Genomic DNA, 14,688 nt, shown 5'->3' on the forward strand with positions numbered 1-14,688 from the left:
TTTTTTTTTCTCCCCTATGGTAGCTGAGGACCATGGAGAAAAAAAATAATAATGGCAGGGAAAACACAGAGGGTGGTTTCTGGGTGAGGGTTTTAAGTTCTGCCACGCTGTCTGGATTTCATGCTTCACCTTGACCATGAGCTGAACTTACCTCTAACCAAGCCATCATAACACAGCAGGTATGCACGGCGGCCGAGTGCCTGCCATGTGGTCAAGGAGGCAAAATCTGCAAACCTTGCATAACTCAGCAGAGCCCCAGGGCAGGTCACAGAGAGCCGAAAAAGGCGTCGCCATCCTCACCCGAGAGCCGCCAACCCCTCAAAGGGCAAACTTTAAAATAATGTCGTATTTCATAAAACCCTATTAAACTGCCACATAAATTCCCCTTACTTCCTTTTCCCTGTCACTGGCAATTAGCATGGAAGATACTTGGGTGTCCGTGGAAATTCTTTCCCCTCCCATCATTCCCATCAGCAGCCTCCTCTTGCCTAGTTCATTTAGGGGGGGCGGGGGTCTGTCCTGAGCAAGAAGTCATCTGGCATTCTTGGGACCCTCGGTATGGAGGGAATTAGAACCATGCTGCCAGCCCAGCAGTATCACAGAGCAGCTGAGTAGGTAGAGCTTGCAGCTGACAGGTGTGTGTGTGTGTGTGTGTGTGTGTGTGTGTGTGTGTGTGTGTGTGTGTCAGTATCAGTGTCAGTGTGTCTGAGTGAGTCAGGGGTTGAACTGGGGACCTGGATTCTCTCCCTGAGCTCTTTTTGCTCGAGGCTAGCATTCTACCACTTTCCGCCACAGCACCGGTTCTGGTTTCCTGGTGGTTCATTGGAGATAAGCATCTCACAGATTTTTCCTGCCCAGGCTGGCTTGGCATGGTGATATCCTCCAATTTTAACCTCCAGAATGGATAGGATGACAACCGTGAGCTACTGGCCAATAGCGAGGCAGGTTGTAATAAACTTTGTGCCCCAATAAAAAGTCAGTCATGGGATTTGAACTTTGGGCTTGGGCGCTGTCTCTGAGCTCTTCAGCTCCAGGCTTCTGCCCTATCCCTTGAGCCGCAGCACCGCTTCCAGTTTTCTAGTGGTCGATTGGAGATAAGCCTCTCACAGACATTACTGCCTGGCCTGGCTTTGAATCACTATCCTCAGATCCCAGCCTCCTGAGTAGCTAGGATGACAGTCTTGTTGATTTGTAACCTTAGAGCAATAGAGTTGGGGGTTGTCACTTGACAGTTTTGGTAAGTACCTGAAGAAGGGTTTTCAGAGGTGGAAGGACGTGGGGGGTCAGTCTTTGGATGTGGGGTGACTGACAGGGCTATCTGCAGAGGCCTCCATGTCTCCCATGGCTCAGTGAAGGTGTGGGGTCCTTAGAAAGGGAACCTGCTCCCTTGCACAGAGGATGCATGCCTGGGTCCCAGCTGTGAATGCAACACTGGCCTGAAGGAGGGAGATTGGGGTGGGGGGGTTGGAAACAGAGAAATCCTTTGATCCCTGGCTTTTCTGAAAGCAGCCTGGACTTTATAGGTGTGGGTCTCAGTTTCCAGGGGTGAACCAGTCACTCCCTTTCTCCAGGGGAGCCCACTGTCCCATAACCACACCTCCTGGAGCTCTGCACCCCACCAGGGGCTCTTTCTTGTAGTCCAGCCATCTGTGAACACATCTCATTCATGGGGTGAGTGCATTTAAATGGCTTACCCGTAAAAGGCAGGTTGCCAAGCAACTAGAAACCCAAAATACCCTTGTCAGGTTAGGCCAGTGGAGAAGTGACAGGCCACCCCACTGGAGCTGTTTTCTTGATTGTAATGTTAGTCTGCATGCCATTTTTGCTATTTTCTCCTTCCTTCTCTTCCTTCTTTTCACCTCTGGGCTCGAGACCAGGAAGTTCACCCTGACTGTTAAAATATGACAGCTCCATCTAAGCCGCAACAGCCTTGCATTGTGTTTGTGAGTAACGAGACCACAAGGTTATTCTCTTACTGCCACCTTTTCCCCTGTTCTGGAGACTCCTCTGCATGTCTCTGAAAACTGCTACACCGTTCCCTTCTGGTAAAACTTTCCACATCTCAGAAGCAAGGACTACGACTGTTAATGTTTCCTGGCATGGTTTTGATAGTCAGCTGCTCTGCTGGGGTGTCAGATGGAGACGTGTGATTTGGGGGACCGTCTTAAGACTCTTCTCTCCTTCTCCTTTGCTGCTCCTTATGCCTAGGGCACATAATCTATTCACGGTGCTGGTCCTACCTGGTGGGTTTTGGATTTTCTGCTATCTAGATATCAGTTGTCTTAAATAGCTAGATCTGGAGTGGGTTGAGGGGCAGGGGATAAATCTCAGATTCCTTCAATATACTGCATTGGAGTTGGAGAGAGAAGGTTTCTAGTTGGTCAGACAGAGTGGTACTATTTGTTTATTTGACAATTTGCATCACATGCAGGTTTGCTTTTATCTTCCTCTTAGTCTTCTCCTCTTTGCCTTGTTCTCTTTCACCGATGTGTAATGCAAATTCTGTAAGGACATAACCTGAGTCGTGAGCTTTGTCTGCTTCTGTCCTTAGAACCTGAAGCTCACTCTTTCAAGGACTTGGCTTCCTTTGCAATCTCAAATAGTTATTTTATTTTTGGGGGGGGGGTTAGGGATTGGAGTGCAGATAATATGTAGAAAAGTGGGACATGAAACAAAGCATGTGACCATGGAACATAATTATTAGGATGGATTCCCAAGTTTTCTGAGTGGAGTTGATAGCTTTCTCCACGTTCAAGTTTCTTTTTTCTTAGTGTCTTATCATAGGCCTAAGCTGGAGGAGCAATGGAATCGCCTGGAGCGAGGTTGGCCGTGTTCTGTTGGTTACTGTGGGCTATGTAGACATCCTGGCCCAGATCCTGGCGTTTTCTGGGTGATACCCCACAGGGACGGGACCCCGCCCCCGGTGACCTGCCAACGTGCTAGGACCCCTCCTCTTAGAGCTGGAGGACACCGGCTAATGCTTTCCTTCTGGCAGGATGTATTCTAGGGAGACATAGGAAGAGACAGTGCAGGGGGCTTCATGGCAGCCGGCAGACGGTAGGCAACAGTTTCAAGCGTCAACAAGATCAGCTGATAGATGGGTATGTGGGGGGGTGGTGGGGGGAATGGCTCCCCAGCATCTGTCTGCAATTTTCCTGATGCGATTACACATTTCTCACTGTCGTTTCTGCGCGTGGTAAATTTCTCAAACCCAATCCAAACAACTGTATTATTATGCCGGGTGTATTATGTATCATTAGAGCCCAGATGTATTATTTTTTATTTCTAGTCTATTATACTATAATGCTGTCTCCAGAAGATGCGGGGGGGGGGGGTGGTCTGTGCGGTTTCCCAGGATGAGGAGATGTGGCTGAATTGGCGGGTATTTATGCAGAGTTGAAATTGTGATCTCAGACTCCATTACACTGCTTCCTCTTGGTTATCTGAAAATTGCTCAGAAATAGATATGCTGATTTTCTTTTCATTTGTACCCATGATGTGAGACCATTTCCCGATGGTTCAGGCTGGAGGGGATAGAATAACAAGGAAAAATGCCTTTTGCAAAGAAAAAGGTGCTGGTTTGTAATATTGGGAAATTGTTTCATAAGATAGAATACAGTGGAACAGAACGCCTTGAGAGGATTTTATTTAGGGGGTGGCGGTGGGAAGCCTCAGTTTGTTCATTCTCTCGGGGTCTCCACTGCGGTCCGTTGGAGGGTAGCAAGCTTGGTGTTAGGGTCAAAGGATTCGGTTAGAGATGTTGGAGAGGGTTGAGATTCTTCTTGTCCCATGTCCTAGGCACAAGTCACACAAGACTCTTTTAAGGTGGTTAATTTCATACTGGATGGTGTGTAGGGCAGAAAGAGCTTAGCATGCATGTAAATAAGAGACCTGAGAGCAAACAGATGATCCTTACCTGGGGAGAAATCACCTCCCGGGATTGGGACCAGGGAGACAGCTCCAACTCATTGCCGGCTTGCTCTGACATTGGTCTTGAGAAGACTCGCTGGTTTCTTTCTGTCACCTGACTTTTGGCCACTCAGCTTCATTCATGGGCTTGCATCAAAATATAGGGATATGACACATGAGATGATGCGCCTGTCAGTTTTGCCTCCTATTTAAAGCCCTGGTATATTAAAAGAAGGAAGGAAATTGTATTAGATGTTTTTATGATAAAGGTAAGCATGCATCTTGCATCTTGTAATCCCCAAGGTAACAACTAGAAGAAGAATAACAAGATAGAGCTATTAAGGTAATCAAAGAGAAAAGGCGCATAGGTGAGAAAAACACTACCCAGTCACTCAAAACCTACTGCAGGATAGGAAAGAAAATCGATCACACCATAGTTAGAACAAATTGAGAATGAAAAATGAAGTTATAGAATAAAACATGTCTGTCATCAGTTAAAATAGATGAAAATTAAATAAGTGCTAGAGTTAAACGTGCATCAAACTGGATAAAACATAATATCCAACTCTATGGTGCTTTGAGAGACAAATACCTGTTGACAAGTTAGAGATTAGCAAATACAGGGGTTAAAAAAATACACAAAAGTAGGTAGTAACCAAAAGCAAAGTAGTGTAGTTACATTAGTACAAAGGAGACAGAAGGACCACATGCCTTAGGAGAAATAGATCTCATCATGCTTAGTTAATCAGGGAAATAATGGAAATCTAAGCCATGTGTGATTAATTCATATAGTCTTAATATAAATAAGGAATTGACATCACTATAGGGAGAAATACATCCGCAATCATCTTTGGAGAATCATCTTTTTTTAAAAAAAAAAAAAACCACACATCTCTGTATGTCATAGAAGGAGCAGACATGACAGCCACAAGAATATAGAAAACATAAATGGAAAAAATCAAATGCTAATGAAGAGGAGTTGGTTTTAGAAAAATATTTAAAAAATTTGAATTCATTGTAAGAATAGTTAATAATAAAATCACCTCATATATCAGAACTATAACAGAAACCTTTATGTGTCATCCGAGGGGTTTAAAACCACATGTAAACAATAAAAAAATACTGATTTTTACTGTTTTGCGACCATACATTCTAATTGCCAATCTGGAAAAGAAAGAAAAAAATACTGAAAATCAACACAGTTGAACTTGTCAGTACATAACTTGAACGTGCTTTGAAATAATTTGGGCTTGTCATTATATAAATTGGATTATTATTAAAATCATCTCACGAAATCGCAGGCCCAGATGGCTTCATGATAGAATTTTACCATACATTTCAGGAAGAAGTACTTCCAAACTTAATCAATCTCCCACGGAAGAGAGAAAGAGGAAGTAGTTTCCAGCTGATCTTTGTTGTCTGACAAGGGCATTGCACAAAAGACAAATTATCAGCCAACCTCTCCTGGGAGAGACATTGATGCAAAGATCCTAAGGAAACAATTGAATCCAGAATTACATCGAAAGATAATATTTCATAATCCAATTGGTTTTATTCCAGGAAAGCACAGTGCCGTAACTACAAAAAGAAAAAAGTCATTTGGTGGTGAAATAAGATTTTGTTTCAAAGTCATCTTGGGAAAGAGGTTGATGGGACAAACAGAATGTCTGTGAGTCCAGCATTGTTAAATGCATTTGTATATGCTCAGATTTTTCTATAAGAGAATTAAAAAGAAACCAATCTAATATACCACATAAGGAGATAAAGGAGAAGGCCTCCTATGTATTTCAGTATGGGGGAAAATTCACTGTAAGCATGTGACAATTTAAAATCAACTCTGTGGAAGGGACAGGAATTTCTGGCAGAATGTTTACTGAGTTGATCAAATCCAGAATCACACACACAAAAAAAGTCAGAAATAATCTGTGAAGAAGTACCAGGAATGCACTTTTAGAAGCAAATGACAATAATCTTATTTCCTTGGTACGTCTTGTTTCTATTTCCTTATCTCCTTCCTCAGCCTTCTCTGAGGTTTTCTTGATCTCTTCTCTTTCAGATTTCTATCTTTATATCACAGTTTGTTCTACTGGCCCTTTCTTCCACCTTTGAACCAAAAGGCTGATAGTTTTGTTTATTAAACTCCAGTGAGAAGTCCTGTTTGATCCCATCTTTCTATCATGACTTTCCGGGGCACTTCCTAAACTCGCTATTTGGGCCCCAAACTCCGTGTTACACCCCTTTCAGAACCCTGAAGAAGCAGGCACAAACAGCTTTGTAACTCTGCTCCCACTTTCGTATAGTCAGAGCCCCCATTTGGTCACTTTCCATGGGGGACAATGACCTGGGTGGTTTTAGAGGGTTATCAACTTAAGCTTTCCCCTCTCTGTTACCCCTTTCCTGTCTTCCACCAGTAAACACTTGAACTTGATAAACTAGAGCTTAGGTAAAAATCAACGTCTTCTTCTGTGGTGCCCTACTTACTATTTGAAAATATATTGTCTTTAGGATGTTCTTCTCTAAGAGCCCAAACAGCCCAGCGAGGGTAAAGAAAGCATAAAAGCCACACAAATGTGCTCTGAATGTGGCTGCATCTCGGTGTATAGAGATGTTTTCCCCTACACAGATGGTATCTTTCTATGGAGCAATACTCGTACTTATTTTCATTCAATATCACAGATACTTTCTGTGCCTACAGGAAAAAAAGGATATGCCAATTTTAATGGCTAAATAGTTTTCTGGCTTCATGTATCAATTCCTGATTTACAATGGACGAACAGTTAGGTTATTTTCCCATTATGCGCATCCTTACAATGTGTCCCACAAATGTCATGACAGATGTCTCTGATGTTACTACCTGGGTGCTAATCTGCTTCCAGAGAATTATCCATTCCCCTGGGTGGGGGAAGGAGGGAGAGGAATCCGTCACTAGTTCCCTTGGAATGGGTACTCCCCTGCAGAGTGCCAGTATGAGCTTTAATATTACATTGTTGGGGAAAAAAGGAGGAGGTGGGATGGGTGTTCATTTAGTTGGGTTCACACGTGAATGGTCGCCACATCTCTCCAGTTGTTTTTCTCAGCTTCTCCTTGGTGGAGTGCTTTGCATCTCTTAGGCATCCTTCTGCTTCTTCCTCCTGATTTCACGGTGTCGTCACGGCTGAGGTCCACCCAGTGTATAGTAACTTCGATCATTCAGAGATAGCCAGACCGTGGCTTCGGTCCTAATTGGGGGTGATCCTCCCTTGGATAGAGATTAAGGGTCACAGAGGTGAGTCTCTAAGACTGAAATCATCTCAAGGAAGAAGCCCTGGTGTCGTGCGGGGCGTACTATCTCCAGCTGGTCTCTGCGGTACCCTTTTGCGGCTACAACCCGAAGGGTCCTATAAGTTTAACCTACTGCAATGACTGTAAAATTGTCTTTAAATCACAGAGGAGAAATACTGGCTGCAAAGGGCTGCGAGGCTGCTTGTGTTTCCACTAGTGCTCACGCCTGCTGTGATTGGTTTCTTCAGGATGCTCAGCTAGCACTCGAGGTCTTGTGATATATCATCAACCCAGAGGGACTGAAGAAATGCATGGTGGGTATCTCTCTGGAAGAGCTTGGCATTTGACTCATCAGCTAAAACGTTCACTGTTGTGGGTCTATCGGGCAGTAGAAAACCAACCGGTCTAGACAATGCAAGTGTTCAGTTGGTGTCAAAAAATGTACAAGCCCTTAAGCTTTTGTATTTTTCCGTTTAAATTTCTTCTGACTGGGTTAGGAGCCTTTAGTATTGTTACTGGGTATGTGGCAAATGAATGTGGTTCAAAAAAATCACAGAGTGATAGGGAATTATATAGAACGGGAAACAAGCCAGTGATTGGGCCTGCATTCATCAAGCCTCTTTATTCTGCAATGAGCTCTTTATTGAATGCCAACACAGCTTGCTTTGAAAGGAGCCAAAGCGACTGAGCAAAGAAGCCCGAGTGGGGAAGTTGACCTCTAGTTAATTTCCATTGTGTTCCCGCTAGCTAGCTGTATGTCTTGCTCGACCCAGCGTGCTTATTTATAAAGTTCCAGTTACCCAGCAAATTTCTTGTATTGTGTAAGAAACACTTATTCCACTATGGGTTGAATATTATATTGTCCCCAGTCACCCACCCACCCACTGAATTCACACATTGCAATTCTAACGCTAAAAGTCACCATATCTGTGCCAGAGGGGCTTTGGGAATGCGTGTGGCATAGGAGGGTAGGATTGAGACAGGGGCTTTTATAAAAAAGAGTCCCTGGGGGCCTCCCCTGGCCTCTCCACCACACGACGGAGGGCACAACCATCCCAGAACCAAGAGGCAACAGACTCCAAATCCACCAGAGGCCTCGATCGCAGACTTCAGCCCTGTGGAGATTTTCCTGGCCCATCAGCCACTGGCAGCCAGTGGTGTCCTGCAATTATTTCCTAGATGGGCTAGGAGAGAATTCTCATAGTCCCCATGTGAGGCCTAGAGTGAGATTGGGTCCAAGATCCCTTTGTCCCATATACTCTGTCCAGCGGTCTCTGGCTCATCAGATAAATGCGTTGCCTGTGGTAGTGTGAGAGTTACTCTTCTAAACTGCGGTCTTCAGCGTGTCTTTCTTCCAACGGAAAGCATCTCCACCTCCTCCTCCTACACGAGGTAGTCGTGCAGTCATTGTGGTGGACACTTTTCTTAGAAAGTGCATCTGGATGTGTGTCATTCAACAGTACACGGGTTCAAATCCATATTCATGCGTCAGCTCCAAGTTTAATGGCAATACAAAGTAGCAGCTTATTGTCCTCAAATATCCAGAAACACTGAAGGAGCCGGAGAAAATTTTGTTACATTTGATTGCTTCTGGGGCTTGAACTCTGGACCTGGGAGCTGTTCCTGAGCTCTTCAGTTCAAGGCTGGCACTCTACCATTTGAGACACTGCACCACTTCTGTTTTTTTTTTGTTTTTATTTTTGGTTCCTTGAAAGTCTCCCAGACTTTCTTGCTTAGTCTGGCTTTGAACTGTGATCCTGAGATCTCAGGCTTCTCAGTAGCTGTGAATACAGGCATGAGCTATCAGCACCCGGCAGAAATTTATTAAGAACCCCTCAGGCTCTCTTCATGTATGGTCACTGTATGTAACATTATTTCCCCCTGGTTCTCACCTGATGCTATTAAATTGGTGAGTAAAGATAGTTAGAGGAAAGGATGAAGACAAGATAGGAAGACAAGTGAATGGTTGTCTCCTTTATCGATCTTTCCAGAAAGAGTCACTCCTGTCTTGTGTTTTATGACTTACTGGCTAATGCTGCCTTGCATGGAAATAAATGCCTGCTTACAAAAGGATCCTTGAAGCGGACTGTTTTAATCTGAATACATCTTGTTCTCTGACCCAATCAGGGGTACTGGTCATTCGAATGGGAGAGGAGGACCAACAGCCTGCAGTGCCCTCCTTGTATGCTGTCCCGAAGACATGTTTACACTTTCCCAGCCTGTGAACTCTGCCATGACTAGTGGCAGGATGGGGCAGGCTAGCTTTGTTGTTGAGCATGTCTGACTCGCAGGAAAACTCACAATCCTGAACAAAACCTACAAAGTGGATTCTTTACCCGTGGGGACAACCAGCCTACTTTTCCCATCCGTGTTCTACCACCGCTAGCCCTTAGCTCCAGCCACATGCAGCTTCTCATTTTTCAGTGTGGAGTGTATCAATTCTCCTTTGTAGTGTGTGTGTGTGTGTGTGTGTGTGTGTGTGTTGTGTACATGTGTGTGCATATTCGTGTCATTTTTTTTCTACTCAGAAGATCCTTTTTGAAAAAAAAAAACAAACTTGGTAAGAGACGCTCTTTTCTTCTGTGAGATTTCCCCAGTCCAGGTTCCATTGCTTCTTTGGCAATGTCCTTCTCTTTCTCAGTCAGATCTATTTCGGGGCCCCCGTGTACAGCTCCATTAGCTCACTTGTCACTATTTTCTTGTGTATCTGTCACGGCTGACAAGTGTTATGGTCTCTGAGAGAACAAAGACTATAATTTACTGGACTTTTTCCACCCGGTGTCTTCCAGCGTTCCTGGAATGTGTTCAAGACACCTGGTTAAGGGAAGGTATCAACAAGCTATCTCTCACGTGCGAATGACCTACAAGGAATTAAAGCAAGCTCTTCTTACCGTAGTCAGTAAAAATACATCACTTAGGCAGGCAGGGTACCATAGGCCTGTTATGTCAGCCCTTCCCTTGCTGAGGAGAGAGGAGAGTTTTAGGAGATAAGAGTCGCTCTTGGACCTGTGAGGTCTAATGGAGACCGGGAAGCTGATGATGGGCTCAGCACAGTCTTCTTTTCACACCCAGCAGCCTTGAGCTTGAACTTGTTACTTTCCTGCATCTTGCAGACTGTGAAAGGCAAGGGGGTGGAAGACGGGTCACGTCAGGTCAGATCTGTATGTCGGTGAACAAGCCCGTTGAGAACTCTGTCCGTCTCAGTGGACGCAGAAAGCGCATCAACTCTCTTATGTCTCCCTGTCCGCAGGACGTCGACCCTGTCAGGTGATCACCGCCAGAGTCCACCCGGGCGAGAGCAATGCCAGCTGGGTGGTGAAGGGCACCTTGGAGTTCCTGGTGAGCGAGGACCCAGTGGCGAAGCTCTTGAGAGAAAACTTCATCTTCAAGATTGTCCCCATGCTCAACCCGGATGGCGTCATCCACGGCAAGTACGTCACCACCCCCTCCATCCCGTCCCCACCTGCGCTCACCAAGCCCTGACCCCGGTTACCCACTGCTGCGTCACGCAGGGGCTGGGCTGGGCAAGGCCTTGCTGGGACAGAAACCACTTTCTTTGTGTGGGGTCTGCCTGGCCACAGGGAATGGCCTGTCCTCCATTTGTGAGCATGCCAGGACCGCCATGTTGCTTTGGCGACAGAGGGAAAACATGATGGGCAGTTAATGCCAGAGGAGAGGAAGCGAGTGAGTCCAGACCTCCTCTCTTCCAGTGGAGGTCCAGCAACGTCCATCGGCTTGCTTAAGTGTGGCAGATGCAGGACTCTATGTGTGTGTGTGTGCGTGTGTGCACGTGTGGTTCCTTCACAGTGAAAACTGGGTTCTAGATGCAATTTTAAAACAAGGTGTGGCCTTAGCCGAGGGGCATGTTGGTTGGGAAAGGGAAGATAGGTGTCTTTGCTTCTCCTTCTCCCCGGCTTCTGCATCCCTGTATGGGGCTGGTGGTTGCTGGCTTTATCTGGTAAGGTCTATTCAGAAGGGTCTACGTCTTCAGTTTGTGACTGGGAGGTTCAGAGGGGTCTCCAGAGTCACACAGCAGGGAGCAGATGTGGCCAGACTCACATTCACAAATATGTGTCTCAAAGTGTGCAGGCACGGTGCAAGCCTCTTTCCTGCTGTGATGGATTCTTTTTACTATAGGAATGGACATCATATACTTGCAAAGAGAAAAAATATGCTCAGAAAAAAAATACTGAAAGGGGAAGTAAATCTAAAAGTGACACATGAAAAAAAATCTACAATTTAAATGATTCCTTGCAATTCAAACTTTCCTTGGTTAAAGAAACACAAACGCAAGCTAAAAATTGAGAAAATAAAGCGATAGTAAGATGGTGATATAGGAAAAATAAAATCAGAATTATTAACTAAACCCTCCCAAACTGCCATGGGATCATGGCTCACAGCTGGTAATCCTTGCTACTCAGGAGGATGAGATGAGAAGATGATGTTTTGCAGCCAGCCAAGCATGGTCCTTCCTAGGACCATAAAACATTTATCCCTAGTTAACCATTAAAAAAGTTGGATGTAGACCTATGGTTCAAGTGGTAGAGTGCCATCTTTGAGCAAAAAAACCCACAAACCCTCCGGGACAGCGCCTATGTCCTGAGTTCAAGTCCTAGGATCAACACACACACACATACACCCTCACACACTCTTACACACACACTTACACACACTAAGCAGGAAGCAAAAATTCAAGTTAAAATGAAAAAAAACAGAATGATAGGTAAATTTCTGTAACCAAGAAAAGTAAACGTTTACGACCTCAGAACAGACTGCTTCTAAAGGCCAAGCAACAAATGAGGTTAAAAAGGTTAAAAAATGAGAAGTCAATGCTACATAAGAAAGGCATCCGTGATAAATGATGAAATGCAATCAAAGCTACAGCTTGTAAAAATAGAATTAAAATGGCTACATAACCAATCAAGGCCTTCTAGCTTAGCATTTCCCAGCTGCTCTTGCAACGTGTGCATGTGTGGGTACTATATACATTGTAAAGGTGACCTCCAGAGGGGTACAGATACATAAGTCAGGTAATGGTGCATTTCTTTTTGAACAGTGCCACCCCTTCCCTTGTTCTCGTGCAGTGTTTCCCTCCCACCCCCACCCGCAAGTTATACAGTTCATTTTCGACCAGAGGTGTCCTGAGGGATGTTCTCTTGTTCTGGCTCGTTTCTGAAGCCTGTTCTCCCTTGTGTTATCACCCGGGGTTCAGCAGAGAATGGGCAGATCCCTGGACTCTGGAGTTGTAACCCGTGTGTGTGTGTGTACATAGTGTGTGTATGTGTGTGTATGTACGTACACACACTCTGAGTGGCTCAGCTTTTCCCTTCTGCTGGTAGAGAAGAACAGAGGACCCCTAAGCACTCTGCAGTCTTCAGGCTTGGGGATTTCTGATGATGGTACCTCTGAGTCCAAGGCCTGTGCGGGTCACTGGTTGAAAGGTCGCTGGGGTCTTAGTGACTCAGGGGCCTCAGGCCTGGTGGGGGCGGGGGGCGCGCATGTTTTTTGGCCTATCCCCAGTGGCTTTGTGCTCCCACATGGCCGGCCAGCTTCTTGTCGGTGACACAGCCGTTCATCATCATTTCTATAATTTACGATGACTCAAATTACCCTGCTCGTTTATAGAACAGCTTTCATCAGGGGCTGCAGGCACTTGGATCATGCAGAGCGCACGTGGCTGGGAGGAATTTGGAAATGATGGCCTTTTTCCACAGATAGGAAGGGACATGCCCGGGTCATAGCATATGTCTCGTCAGGAAAAGACTTGAGATGCCAGGGGTTGGGGATGTGTTACCACAAAAGGCTTGGAAAGTCATAACCTTCCCACCACCCCTGAAAGCTCTTCCCAGGACCTAGCTTCAGTGTGTGGTTAATCTGACTTCTACCTGAACTCTTGCTGGGATGGACATTCTCCTCCAGGCCACATTCACACCATTGTGGGTACATTGTGTGTGTGTGTGTGTGTGTGTGTGTGTGTGTGTATGGGGGAGGTTGCTGGTTGCTGATGTTCAGAACTTTGCTCTCCCCAGACCCATTTAAGTCACAGATTTCTTAGCAGTGATTATCTTCCCCTTGGGGCCTCTGAATTGCAAAGAGACTTTGCAGAAAGACTCGGGAACTTAAACTTGAATTTGGCACTTAACCTCTTAGAAGGTGAATTGTTTTTCCCCTTTCACAATGAATCACGGGCCTCCATGGAGCCATGTAAGAAGGTGCAGAAGTGGAGTTGTGCCATTTTGTGAGGATGGTGATGGAGTCTCTTGAGGATGGGCAGGAGGTTTCAGTAACCATGGACAGAGAGGCAGAGCTGGGATTTCCTTGGGAAATAATAGTAGAATGTAGGGCTTTTCCAAGCCAAGGATCTCTCTTAGCAACGCGGGTCTGAGGAGGGAAACAAAACGTGAAGATGGTTGATTATATTGTTTCAAGCTGATCCACTTAGCGCCTGCTTATGTGCATTGGATGGCACTGAATTCTGGGTAAATCAGCCAAATAGAAGGCAGTGGTTCTATGCCTCTTAGGATCTTCCCTAAAGAATAAGAAGCTGAATAAAGGGGTCAGAACAAACCAGGTTAGAATGAAGGTGACACTTGTGGCTGGGTCAAAGTGGAGAAAGCAGATAATTTCGGAATGGTTTCATGATTAGATACAGTTGTTTGGGGTGTGTTGGGGGAGCGGTATATGGCTTATACCTGTAATCTGAGCTAGTAAGGAAGCTGTGATCTTGAGGCCTAAGGTTCAAAGCCAGCCCTCAAAAGAAAAGTCCACGAGACCTCATCTCCACAATAATCAGCAAATAAAAAGCTAGGGACAGGAGCCATGGTTTAAATAGTGGTGTGCCAGGCTGAGCAGGGAAGCAAGCTGGGACAACTGTGAGGCCCTGAGTTCAAACCTTTCCTCCAGGCCCAAAGTTAAATGGCTAGCTTGAGACAACAGCTAATACTTGAATCCACGTAAACCGTTGTGCATGAAGGGTATCGACTCTTCTTCATTTGGATGCAAATGTAAACAAATTGCCAGCCCCTCAGAAAGGAATCTGAAATTAGTCTTATTGACACCAACCCTCATATTCAGTGCATCTGCAACAAGCCAATGTATAGCTTTCCTTAGTTCTCTCATGCCTTGTGCCAGGAAATGGGGGGAAAATGTGTTAGTTGAGTCTGGTCAGATGGTACAAGAAGTCTCAGCCCACGTGGAATTCTAAGACATTTGTTTTTCTAAACAGTGGGGCCATTTACAGGAAGATTTTTTTTAACCTTCTGGTTTTGTTTACTGCTTTATAAAATGAAAGACATGCTTCATAATGCAGTCATCCCTCTTTTCTGCCTTCATTTTTTTTTAAGTTTCCTTTGCAAATGCCTGTTAGCCATTCTGAAATCCTGGTTGGAAGGGAATCTTCATGATATCCCTGATGTGACATCTCTCCTGACAGGTGGACCGAGGTAGAAGACTCAAACACAGAAACAGAAACAAAATAACACCAAAATCCCAAGCAGTTCATTTGTGTCCATCTGTCCA

General features: G+C 45.2%; 1 protein-coding gene across 1 annotated transcript in view; it reads left to right on the forward strand.

Annotated features, from left to right (window-relative positions):
- Agbl1 (AGBL carboxypeptidase 1) overlaps positions 1 to 14,688 on the forward strand; it is a 388,588-nt gene that overhangs the window by 207,711 nt on the left and 166,189 nt on the right. Inside the window, 1 exon segment of the mRNA XM_090321447.1 lies at positions 10,421 to 10,601. Within this exon segment, the coding sequence (XP_090177573.1) occupies positions 10,421 to 10,601 (181 nt within the window).

The sequence above is a fragment of the Megascapheus bottae genome, chromosome 30 (genome assembly GCF_031878675.1).
Source record: "Megascapheus bottae isolate mThoBot1 chromosome 30, mThoBot2.hap1, whole genome shotgun sequence".
Classification (NCBI taxonomy): Eukaryota; Metazoa; Chordata; class Mammalia; order Rodentia; family Geomyidae; genus Megascapheus; species Megascapheus bottae.